At 42.5% G+C, this 13,121-nt stretch overlaps 1 protein-coding gene across 6 annotated transcripts in view; it reads left to right on the forward strand.

Annotated features, from left to right (window-relative positions):
• The window catches only part of ALCAM (activated leukocyte cell adhesion molecule), a 182,992-nt gene that overhangs the window by 160,827 nt on the left and 9,044 nt on the right, over positions 1-13,121 (forward strand). For 3 of the 6 annotated variants that reach the window (XM_075072576.1, XM_075072566.1, XM_075072568.1), the window contains exons 12-15: positions 374-502; positions 2,338-2,367; positions 3,029-3,146; positions 6,255-6,386. In XM_075072576.1, the coding sequence (XP_074928677.1) occupies positions 374-502; positions 2,338-2,367; positions 3,029-3,146; positions 6,255-6,386 (409 nt within the window). Of the gene's footprint in view, positions 1-369; positions 503-2,337; positions 2,368-3,028; positions 3,147-6,254; positions 6,387-13,121 lie in introns of all 6 variants that reach the window. The other 3 variants (XM_032765817.2, XM_032765819.2, XM_075072571.1) reach the window with 3 other exon arrangements.

Here is a 13,121-nt window from a genome sequence, read left to right on the forward strand (position 1 = left end):
AAATGGCAGCAAATTCAGGGTACAGCTGCACCAATTTTTATGACACTGGGATATTTAAGGCAAAATTAAAATAAATGTGTAGCTTGATGGAGGAGAGACATATCTGAAGAGTGCAAACAGTAAAGAGGGAAAGCGGTCAAGTGGTGGAAGTATAAATGAGAAGTGCTTTTCATGTTTAAGTGAGCAAAATATTAAAATCAATTATTTGACTGTTTATTTAGTTTATTATTTTAAATGGTTCCCTTTTTTCCAAACTGTAACAGATTTATTTTTAAAGTTATTTACTTCTAGAACTTTCCTTAAACAATTCTAGTACAAGAAATTACTGTGTACATTTTTTGTTCTACTGATTTCTTCTTCCCTTTCCAGACAGAGGAGACCAACTACGTTAATGGAAAATTTTCCAGTAAAATTGTAATTTCTCCTGAAGAGAACGTTACATTAACTTGTATTGCTGAAAACCAACTAGAAAGAACTGTCACCTCGATGAATGTCTCTGCCAGTAAGTGTCTTCAATTAGAAGCAGTTCAAAAATGAGTGAGAAGCTGTTTCCTTAAAAAGAACAGGAGTACTTGTGGCACCTTGGAGACTAAAAAATTTATTTCAGCATGGGCTTCCGTGAGCTACAGCTCACTTCTTCGGATGCATAGAATGGAACACACAGACAGGAGATAGTTATACATACAGAGAACATGAAAAACTTCTCTGTACGTATAAATATCTCCTGTCTGTGTGTTCCATTCTGTGCATCCGAAGAAGTGAGCTGTAGCTCACGGAAGCTCATGCTGAAATAAATTTTTTCGTCTCCAAGGTGCCACAAGTACTCCTGTTCTTTTTTGCGGATATAGACTAACACGGCTGCTACTCTGAAACCTGTTTCCTTAAAGTTTCAAATACTTTTGCCAGTTTTTCTCTCTAAATAATATGAGATGCAGATTGGTGCTGCAGTAGTATTAGAGGGTTTTTTTGGTGTTTTTTTAAGTTCTGCATGTCTCCTGCACTAACAACCGACTTAGTCCTCCAACCCAGCCTAGGTTGGTAGTGCAAGAAATTTTGTTTCTAGTGGATGGCTGTTCGGTGGCCTACAGTATGTGAAATTAGTTATATGATTTCACTACTGTTCTGAGTGGCAGGATGGGTGCAAGGATGTTTTGTGCCCTAAGCGAAACTTCCACCTTGGACCCCGCCCCCCTCAAAGCCCTGTGGCAACTCTCCATCTCTGCCCTCCCCTCTGCAGCAGCTCCTCCCGGCCCGGGGAGCTGTGCAGCAGCTCCTCGCCGCAGCTCACCTCTGTTCCGCCTCCTCCCCGAGCACGCTGTCGCTGCTCCACTTCTCCCACCTCCCAGGCTTGCTGTGCCAATCAGATGTTTGGTGCTGCAAGCCTGGGAGGGAGAGAAGCAGAGCGGGAGGAGGCGGAGCAGAGGTGAGCTGGGGTGGGGAGTTCCCCTGCATGCCGCTGCCCCCCTCCCCTTACTTGCTGTAGGGGGCCCTCCCCTCACTCCCCTGCCCCAGCTCCCTCCACCTAAATGCTGATGACAACCGGGGCGGCTGAAGATCCAGCCGCTGTGGTCACCGCCGAAGGACCTGAAATGCCATCCCCCCAAATGCTAGTGCCCTAGGCGACCGCTTAGGTCGCCTAATGAGTTGCACTGGCCCTGCTGAGTGGACCAGTGTGCCTATCACAAAAATCACAGCAGCACTAACTAGCTCCCTTCTTTTAGCAGAAAACCCATAAGAGAACCCCCCTCAGTCTCCTATAATTGAACCCTGCAGGTTAGGGTTATGGCACATTGGCAAGGGGAAATAGACCGTAGCTCATGATACATCTGGTTTGGGAATAATACTTCAGGCAACCTATATGCTATCCTTCTCATTCATACACACATTGTAAAATAACTCCTTTGTCACTGAGATCTTCTGTTCTTAGCCCCCAGTTTTGTGGTTTATTATTAACTTTTGATGTGATTTCAGAACAGAATCTATCCATAGGTGCTAGGGTTTAATGGACTACAGTAATGAGAAAGTGGTAAAAAGTTATCCTGTCATGAATGCTAACATATAAATGCTTAGTCAGAAGTATTCATAAGATTAAACTTGTCATTTTTTGGAACAAAACACTTTCATGTGATGCATTATGGATATAAAGCAAGAATTGCTGTCTAAATATAAGATTAATTATTTTGTTGTGTGGCTGATGCAGCATTAAGTATGAGCATTTCAGTCTAGCTGTAAAATAAATTATATTGTTAAATATTGCATCATAGTGTCAGGGCGAAGGTGACTTTCAGGTACCAACAAGTTTTTTGTTTTTAATTTTAATGTGTTTTTTTATTTCAGTAAGTATCCCAGAAAATGATGAGCCGAATGGTATGTAAGTGCTACAGAACCCTCTTTCTTGACTCTATCTGCTCTAGTTTTATGAAGTGTCATTAAATGAGTAATTTCCACAGTCCTCTTTGCCTTCGGAGTTCAATTGAAATTGCCAAGTCTCTGAGCCAGTAAGAATTAGACCCTGTTAAAAACCTTATGCTTAATAGCAATACAAATGTTCATGTTATCACAATGCTGTAATACAGGGGTCAGCAACCTTTTAGAAGTGGTGTGCCAAGTCTTCATTTATTCGTGGTAATTTAAGGTGGTAAATTCGCGTGTCAGTAATACATTTTACATTTACAGGGGTTGGCACATGGAACCCCAGGCTGGCAGCAGGCTGAGCAGACTGGCGGCTAGGACCCCAGGCCAGCAGCGGGCTGAGTGGCTCAGCCCACTGCTGGTCTGGGGTTCCGTCCATCCAGGCTGACAGCAGGCGAAGCAGGGCTGATGGCTGGGACCCTAGGCCGACAGCAGTGTACCACAGTAAATCAGCTCACATACCGCCTTTGGCACATGTGCCATAGGTTGCTGACCCCTGCTCTAATAGTTTTGACTTTTTGACCATCTCTCTTGCTGGGGGATTACTTGTATAGGAAATGTTTAATGCTGTGTTATAATTGTTAGACACCTCATGAACTTTTCTTCTTTGTTTTAGATGGCAACAGAGAAAAGGTTAATGACCAAGCAAAGCTAATAGTAGGAATTGTGGTTGGTCTTCTGCTAGCAGCTCTGGTTGCTGGTATCATCTACTGGGTATATGTGAAGAAATCAAAGTAAGACTTAACATAGAAGCTTGCTCTTAACTTTTTTTAAATTAAAATTATGTGTACATACCTGTTTAGCTCCCCACAGCATTTTGGAAATCTAGGGGTGAAAAGTTATCCTTATCTGTAAATCTTATCTTGCATCTGAATTTAAAATGGACATCTCAATATGGAGGCAGTGTATCATCTAGGGGTTAGAGCACAGGCCTGGGAGCTAGGACTCCTTAACTCTGCCCCTGATTCATCTGTGTGGCCTTGGTCAGATCATTTAGTGCCAGATTGTGTTTCCATTTAAGTTAGTGACACTTTTCCTATTTGACTTAAATGGGATGTGGTATTTCAATTGTCGAGTCAAATAATGGGCTGCCACATCTGTGCAACCTCATGGATAGTCAGGTGAGTTATCTTAGTGTAGGAGAAGTTGGCCAGCTCATACTCTCTCTAATTACCTGAATTTTATAGAAAGATAAACAGATGCCAACTTCACAGGAGTATGTGAAGCTCTATTAAATTGTTCATATAGTGGTTTGAGATCCTTTTATTAACAGGTGCTAATGAGGGAAGTTGTATTGCTTGAAAACTAGACATTGCCAGGGTTGATTAAACATCTGGATCCAGAAGGTAGAGTGTATGGTGTGTGTATTTGCTCTGCTTATTTTCAATTAAAGTTTCATTAGTACAGAAAATCAGTTTGACTATATGGAATACATTGGACAGTCTCTAAAAAGTCTTTAAAATATGTTCCCCTTCACCCTCATGGTTATCAGGTCCTCTAAACATATCCAACTTGCTTCTGGTTCTGCTCAGTGTAGTAGTATGCTCTTTTCCCCAGACACAGACAGGGGCCCTGTCAGCTGTGAAAGTGCAGACTTATCCTACCCCCATGCCTTCTCAGAGATTCAGTGGAGCTATCTGATTTACAGCAGCTGAGGATCTGGCCTACACAGCACAAGATCATTTATAAAGTGTTCTGAGAATGGAGGCAGTTATGTATGTTGTGTACATATTTGTATAAACAAGCATGCAGTAGTAAAGTTTACTTGTATTTCTCTATAACTTTACACATTGATTTGCAGTAGCTATATAATACAGTAACTCCTCAGTTAAAGTCGTCCCGATTAACGTTGTTACATTGCTGATCAATTAGGGAACATGTTCATTTAAAGTTGCGCAGTGCTCCCTTCTAATGTAGTTTGGCAGCCACCTACTTTATCCACTGCTTGCAGGAAGAGCAGCCCATTGCAGCTGGCTGGTGGGGGCTTGGAACCAGGGTGGACTAGCAGCCTCCCATCAGTTCCCTGCTCCCTTAAGTTCCCTGTGCTGCAGCTGCCCAGCAGGCTAGTAATTATGTCTGTCCCTTCCCCACCACTGTCAGGTGCTGCTCCCTGAGCCTCATGCTTCCTGCGGGGGCAGGAGAGGGCGGGGAGCTAATGTCAGCGTGTCCCCTCTCCCTTGCTCCTACATCTTGCTTACCCCTTCTTCTCCATATAGAGCAGGATGGGGAGGCTGATGGAGAGAGACCCAGAGAGCTTGGGTAGTTGCTGGTCTCAACTTCCTTGTCCACTTAAAAAGAATGCATTTAAGAGTGGGTCGGCTTACTTAAAGGGGCAGTGTGCATTTCTCTCTCCCCCCACACTGTCTATCTGCTATGCTATCTCCCCTCCCCTCCTCTTCCCTCCCCTCCATTCCTGTTGTCTTGCAGAGTGAGAGGCTACAGTAACAAGAATGTGTTAACCCTTGAGGGCTCAGCTGAGTGCTAGTTCATCATTTAGCACTGGGGGTCGGGACCCCTCAGGGGGGTTGTGAACTGTCAGCCTCTACCCCAAACCCTGCTTTACCTCCAGCATTTATAATGGTATTAATTATATATATATAAAAGTTTTTAATTTATATGGGGGGGTCACACTCAGAGGCTTGCTATCTGAAAGGGGTCACCAGTACAAAAGTTTGAAAACCACTGATTTAGCAGCAAGGCATTCCCTGGGAAATATCCCACCCTCTAACTTCACCACCACAATCATCATAGCTGTGAACAGCATTGAATTGTTTGTTTAAAACGTACACTGTGTGTATAATATAATTGTTTTTTGTATGGTGAAAAAAATTTCCCTGGAACCTAACCTCTCCCATCCCTTTATATTAATTCTTATGGGGAAATTGGATTCACTTAACATTGTTTCACTTAAAGTTGCATTTTTCAGGAACATAACTACAATGTTAAATGAGGAGTTACTGTATACATATTCTGAGTTTTGATATGAAAAATTGTTTCTCATTCAGTTGCCATACTTACTCATCTGTTTCTGGCATTATAAAGTGTTCCCATGCAGTCTTTAGATTTTACTTCAATACAAAACCACAAATATAGCTGTGCAGGGGATTTCTGGAATGCCCTGAATAGGGAAGCTTTATAAACATATGACCGAGCAAAGAAATATTTAGCATGTGCTATTTATAAAGCTGCAGGAAATTAAAAAAAAAAAAAAGTCCCTACCACCTTCAGTTATAACAAAGTGTCCAGAATTTTTCTTCTCTCTCAATGGGGAGTCCAAGGCAGTGACTCATTTATGGGGGGGAAATGTGATGATTCTTAGAATGTGGTGTGTCCTTTGCTGTGATGTGTTTCGATGCTTTATGGTGTTAAACTTTGTTTTCCAAACTGGACCATTTCAAAAATAGAAATTACAGAATATTAGGCATGAAACAAAAGGCATAGGAGAACATGAATATCATATTTATAGTTAGAGTAGAAAATTAAATTAGCAGTGAGTAGATTGGGACCAAATATTTTTTTAAAAACAGTTATGTTTAAATCATTATCAGTCTGTCTGACAGTCACTAGTTTCTTAAGTGAATCTAATTGCTGGAAATATTGCTGACAAGCGTCCGCTTTTAGTATATATTTATATAAACCTATTCTCCTCTCCCTTGGGAATCAGTTTCCCTGTTTTCAGCATGCAGTACTTCCAAAGAGCAAGCAGAGCATCAGTATGTATGAAACAGGATTGCAGCACAAATCACAGCCCAGAAATCTCAATGCTATCCTCTCAAAAACACCATTGCAATACTTATTGACACTGTGTGTGTGTCCAATCACAACCCTCCGTTTCCACGCAGGCCACTCCCTCGAACAGTTAGTCACTTTTTGAACCCACCCTCGAACAGTTATTCACCTAATCTCTGCCCCCAAAGTGACGTCAATGGAAAGTCTGAGAAGGCAGCAGCACAGAACTTTCAAACTCTCGTGAGGCAAGAAAAATGTTATTTTTTTCATTAATGTATGTTGTGGTTTGTAGAATTTTCTATTGTCTTGTGATACAGGATAGTAGGAATTGTACTCACAGGGGTGGAGTGTATTCACAGTAACTAGCTTCTGTAGCTATTCTTTGCCTCAGATTAATTTAATGCAAAAGCTGATTATTGCTACATCCTCTGCACCAGTTCAATGCAAATTAACTAGCAATCCTGAGTAAATTGCCAGTGCAACCCTCAGCTAGGCAGTCTAAATATTCCTGTCATCTCATCTCATCTCAGACATTCCCTAGAGAGTTTTATTTATCTATATAATATTTTATAGGATTTGTTTTTAAATGCTATTATATATAGCATTTAGAAAAGAAATCCATGTAGTGCCTCTGTTTTCCCTTCACTCTGAAACAGAAATCCAGGTGAACATTTCTAAAGAAATTAATTAAATCTTTTATCCTTTCATTATCTGGGATTGTCAATACAAAAATTCCAGGTAATGTTACACTAGAACAAGCTTCCACTGATTTATTGCAGATTTGTAAATGAAGGAAAAAACCTGAAATTTGGCTGAAAATTAAAACCGCAGCAATTTTTACAATGATCAGATACACACAAAATTGTTGGTCTAATCAGCATCTTCAGTCATTCTGAGCTAATTGCTAACCTCTTTCCAGACTGAGGTTTGTCACTGGATGATTAGCAAAAATTGTACTTTTCTGCTATTTTGTATATGGTTAGAATATTGAAACCAAAAGTTGCACAATGTGTTATAGAACACTCAGAGTGTATGTGTCTCATATACTTCCAACCACAAAGTTCACATTATTGTAAACATGGGAGACAAACTGGAAGTGAGCTGTTTGTGTTCTATATTTAATCAGTATAATCTAAGTCAGAGAATAACATTGGAAATATTTTTTTCACTAACTGATACTACTTATTCCACATTGATATCTAAATTTAAAAAAATGCTTGAAAGCAATCTTCCCCTGGCAAAAAACAGGTGAACCTGTAAACCCTTTAGCACCATTTTACCTACCTTTTAGAGAGCCTTTTGAGTAGTGATCCCCTATGGTAATCATTTTCTTGAAGGCAGGATTTTGAGGACTTCTGAAGGAAAGCTTGAAATGTCAAATGAGGAATTAAACTTTATTAAGAGGATATAGGGATCCATACATTTTGAGTAGAGAAAGAGAAGTACAGGAGGCAGACACGCCATCTATAAAATTTTAAGTAAAACAATATTTTTATAACCAATTTCTGACACACTTATCTGACTTGATTAGAAGTTTGGTTCAGACAATATATTGTGCAAAAACAGGTGTGACTACTTAACATGTCATCTCTCTTTGTGCATCCATGCTGCCCAACTGTGGTGATTATGAATTAATTCTGGGAAAGTGTGCATATCTGTATCCCCTACTGCTCCAGCAGGGGATAGACAGCAGCACTTAGGGCAATGGAGACTTGCTAGTCCTCTACATACATACTATAAGGGGTTCTGTCTACACTGCAAAAATAAGAGTTACAACATGGTTACAAAAAAGACAATTTTATGCTTTCCAAGGAAGCTGGCAAAGGCAATGCACTTAGCTACCATGGTGACTATGTTTCATGTCAGCTACACTGGAGAAGAATAAGACCTGTGATGATGAGTCTCAGATCCTGAGTCAACTGATGTCCTTGTGCTACAGGACTGAAAATAGCAGTGTAGCAATTCCAGTTGGGCTCTGATACACTCTTCCCTTCCCAGGTTTCAGAGCCCAGGCTGACCTGGAACACCTACACTCTGATTTTCAGGGCCAAAGCATGAGCCTAAGTCAGTTGACCTGGACTTGGGCAGTCTGCTGCTGGGTTGTTGGTTTTTTTTTTTTTGTTCTTGTGTAGCTGTACCCTGTGTCATAAACTGGTTATAAACTCAGGCTGTGTCTAGGCTAGCAGGGTTAGCACACAGAAGTTTCCTAGGGCTGCAGGTCCAGCACTCCTCATACTGCTGAGAGCCTCCATGCAACAAGGCTCCTGTGTTTTAACAAGGTCATGTAAAGTGTTAAAAATGATGGCAGTTACACAAACATTGCCTGCCCTGTGGCTACAAATGGTAGAACTGCACTGGTGTCAACAGTAGAAATTTTTCATGAAAATCCCTATTGTTGAGCAAATGTTGTAGTGAGATCACTGAGGCGTCAGCTTCTGCCAACATTGTCATAGTGAAGTCTTGACAAGGTAGGTGAGGTAATATCTTTTATTGGACCAACTGCAGTTGGTGAAAGAGAAGCTTTTGAGTTCCATAGAGCTCTGTGGACCACCATATCCTGGAACTATCCTGGCTACAACAACAACAGTTAGATGCTTACACATGGATTTAAAACACTTAGATTTGAAGACTTAACTAAGTGGCCTTGTTTTCAGAGAGGCTGAGCATATGCAGTTCTCATTGCATTGATGTGGGCCATATCTTAACTTCTGTGAAGGTGATGGGTACTCAGCCCTCTGAAAATCTGGCCACTTGTACAGGTGGCAGTCACCCAAAATAAAAGGTCTGAAGGGTTGAAGAAGAGGCGTGTTATATGTAAGGATTGAATATCACAAGGTTTATTTTTTAAACAAAATTATTCTAACACCAATTGGACCATTAGAGCAACTTCTATGATCTTTGCAGCAGAACAACTTTAACCTAAGCAGCTGATAATGCCAGATAATAAAGCCCTCCAAGCTTAAGTAGCAGCTCACAGTAGAGCCAATCTGTTTTGGGCTCTATGTAAGTAGGGACAGTCACTTTGGGGGTTTATAGCAATTCTGCATCTCTTTCCATTGCTGTGGTTCGTTCTCTCGAGTCTAACATGTCACATTTGAAATACAGCTCTTGAATTGTTCAAATTTTAATATCCAATGAAAAAATAGGCACCTGTCTGTCACAGTCATGTCCCTTGGCAGAAACAGTAGTTTCCCTGTCAACTTGTCCTTCTCTGCATTTGTTGGTATCCCTTTTGAGAAAGCCTGGTCTCATCACTGAAAAGGCCCTCAAGGGTTATAGTCTGTAATGATCTGCTCAGCACATTCTTCTCCCATGAGACTCAAAATTCTGTGTGTCTCATCTCTACCCTTAATCTCTATTTTTGTAACCCAGTGTTACAAAAGGAGACATACTCATGAGTTGTTATTCAGATGACAAGCAAAATCCGTATGATCCACATAAAGAGAACAAATTTGGCTTTTTTCTCTTACTGTGGATTAGAGAGATTTGCAGAAAAATTTTAAGATTACATGAGAAATTCAACCATTGTCAATATTAATTTTTCTTCTTGTTTGGCTTCTTTCACTGTCCCTCATTTTCCTCTGTGCAGATCAGTCCTCTCTGGCTTTGAGATATTCAGAGAGAATGAAAATAACTGCCCAGCAGAGACTTACAATGGGCTTAATGAGTTAGTTACTTTGTGGTATAATCCCAACATTTAAATGACTGACAGTTGTCTGCACTGCACAGTTAACCCAGGATCTTAAATTTTAGCCTTAATTTCTACCTATCAGTATCATCCACAAAGAAAACACTCTGATCTTCATTTGGAGGACAGACTAAATCACTAAAATACTGATAATCCTTCAATATTATTCTAATGCTTCCCTGCCCTGGATAGACAAGTTCTTCCATCCTTGATAAAGAAAGAACCCTAAGGCATCTGAGAACAAAGAACCATGCCCTGAGATACACACAGCCTTGTGCCAAAACAGTGAGGACCCAGTAACAAGGGTAGGGCTTTACTGTGGGAATGCTCAGATCCATGTACTAATCACCCTGGTTAACTGTTCAGTTTTGGGATTACCATTGATCGTGAAACAGAGACTTGGCCCTGGACTATACTATGAGTTTAGGTCAAATTTAGCAATGTTAGATCACTTTAACCCTGTTCCATCCATACGATGAAGCCATTTTTGTTGACTTAAAGGCTCTTAAAATTAATTTCTGTACTCCTGCCTGATGAGGGGATTAGTGCTGAAATTGACATCTCTGGGTCAAATTTGGGGTAGTGTGGATGCAATTCAACTGTTTTGGCCTCTGGAAGCTATCCTAGAGTGCTCCATTGTGACCACTCTGGATCACACTTTCAACTCAGATACACTAACCAGGTACACAGCAAAAGCCCTGGGAACTTTTGACTTTCCTTTCCTGTTTGGCCAGCATGGTGAGCTCATCAGTACAGATGACCATGCAGACCCAGAATCACAAAAGAGCTCCAGCATGGACTGAACAGAAGGTACTGAATCTGATCTCTGTATGGGGAGATGAAGCCGTGCTATCAGAACTCCGTTCCAAAAGAGACAATGCCAAAATATTTATTTGAAAAAATCTCCAAGGGCTTGAAAGACAGAGGCTACAGCAGCGACCCGCAGCAGTGTCGCATGAAAATTAAGGCGCTCAGACAAAGAGGCAAACGGCTGCTCTGGGTCAGAGCTCCAGCCATGCTGCTTCTGTGATGAGCTGCATGCAATTCTAGGGTGGGGCCCAAACCACTACCCCACCCTCTGTCCATGGACACCTGCAAAGGAGAGTCTCATGCAACAGCGATGAGGATTTGGGAGATGAGGCTGAGGATAACACACAGCACGCAAGTGGAGAAACCATTCTCCCCAAGAACCAGGAATCAGTACCCTTCCAACCCCTCCAAGGTGGGCTCACAGACCATTAAGCCAGAGAAGGCACCTCTGGTGAGTGTACCTTTTGTAAATATAATGCATGGTTTAAAAGCAAGCCTTGTTCAATGATTAATTTGCCTGAAGACTTGGGATGCATTTAGAGCCAGTACAGCCCCTCCTTTTAAATGGCCAACCCAATGGATACTTGGTATGGGAAAGGAGGGCACTGCTGTTTGAAACCATTCCCATGTTATGAAAGTTGAAGCTGAAAGTCTGTGGCTTACCATGGCTGCCTGCAAGCCGAATTCTGTTGCCCGGCCCTGCGTGTGATCTTTCTCACCAAACCAGCAGGTCCTCAATATAAGAGGCACAATGTGACCTTGCACCAAAAGCACATGTGCTATGTAATTTTTGCTGTGAACCAAACTGTTAACGAGTCTACCCATTGTTCTCTAACATGTCTTTTTAAATACTACTCTCCCTTTTTCCTCCCACAGCTGCAAATGTTTCAATACTTCCCCTATCATCTCCATCCCAGAGGCTAGCACAGATAAGGTGAAAAAAATGCACTTGTGATGAAGTGTTCTCCGAGCTCATACAGTCCTCCTGCACTGAAAGAGCTCAGCAGAACGTGTGGAGGCAAACAATGTCAGAGTCCAGGACAGCAGAAAACGAACATGAGGTCAGGAGGCAGGATGCAATGCTGAGGCTACTGGAGCTTCAGGAAATGCAGCAGGAGCACAGATGGCCACTGCTGCCCCTGTGTAACCACCTGCCCTCCTCTCCTAGATGCCCAACAACAGAGAGGGGCCCCTCTGGGCACCCAACCAGTTCACCCCAGAGGACTGCCCAAGCAACGGAAGGCTGGCATTCAATAAGTTTTGAAGTGCAGTGTGGCTTTCTCCTTCCCTCCTCTCCTTATCCACCACCCCTCCCAGGCTAGCTTGGCAGTTATCCCTCTATATCAGGGTTTCTCAAACAGGGGTCGCTGTTTCTATAGGGACCAGGCCTGTGTGTTTACCTTGCCCTGTCCACAGGTCTGGGTGCTTGAGACACCGACTGGCTGTGGATCGCTGCTCTGGGCCAATGGGAGCTGCTGCAAGCAGTGTGGGCAGAGGGATGTAATGACTTTCTGATCACTGCTTGCAGAGGCAATAGAGGGGAGGGCAGTTGGCTTACAAGGAAGTAGAGTGAAGCAAGGCAGGGGGTGTTTTCAAGGAGAAACAAACAGAACTGTCACACCATAGCCTGGCCAATCATGAAACTGGTTTTCAAAGCTTCTCTGATGCGCAGTGTTTCCTGGTGTGCTCTTCTAATCGCCCTGGTGTCTGGCTGCATGTAATCAGTGGCCAGGCGATTTGCCTCAACCTCCCCATAAATGTGTCCCTTTTACTCCCACAGTTATTGTGGTGCACACAGCAAGCAGCAATAAAAATTGGTTAGACCTCACCAAACCCAATATTTTGAGTCAGTAAACTGCACCAGCATGGCCTATAGTTAAACAGCTCCTTACTACTGTCCAGGGTGCCTGTGTACAGCTTCTCTTGGCATTAAGGGGTAGGCTGGGTCCCCAAGGATAACTATAGGCATTTCAACATCCCCTGATGGGGATGTAAGTCCCTTCCTGCAGCTGTCCAAACAGACCAGAGTTCCTGAAGATACAAGCATCATGTGCCTTTCCTGGCCATCCCACTTTGATGTTGGTGAAACATCCCTTGTGATCCACCAGTGCTTGCAGCACCACTGAAAAGTACCCCTTCTGGTTTATGTACTGGCTGCCAAGGTGGTCCAGTCCCAAGATAGGAATACATGTTCCTTCTATGGTCCCACCACAGTTAGTGGATGACTTTGGTGCAGTGGGGTTCCCTATGATCTGCACAGTTCCCAGAGTCACTACCCTTTATAGCAGTAGCTCAGTAATCGTGTTGGCTGCTTGGATCACAGCAGCCCGCACAGTGGATTTGCCCACTCCAAATTGATTCCCAACTGACCAGTAGCTGTCTGGCATTGCAAGCTTCCAGAGGGCTGTCACCACTCACTTTTCAAGTGTGAAGGCTGCTCTTATCTTGCTTTCCCCTGCCCTGAAGGGCAAGAATACCAAGT

This window comes from Chelonoidis abingdonii, chromosome 1 (genome assembly GCF_003597395.2).
Source record: "Chelonoidis abingdonii isolate Lonesome George chromosome 1, CheloAbing_2.0, whole genome shotgun sequence".
Taxonomy (NCBI): Eukaryota; Metazoa; Chordata; order Testudines; family Testudinidae; genus Chelonoidis; species Chelonoidis abingdonii.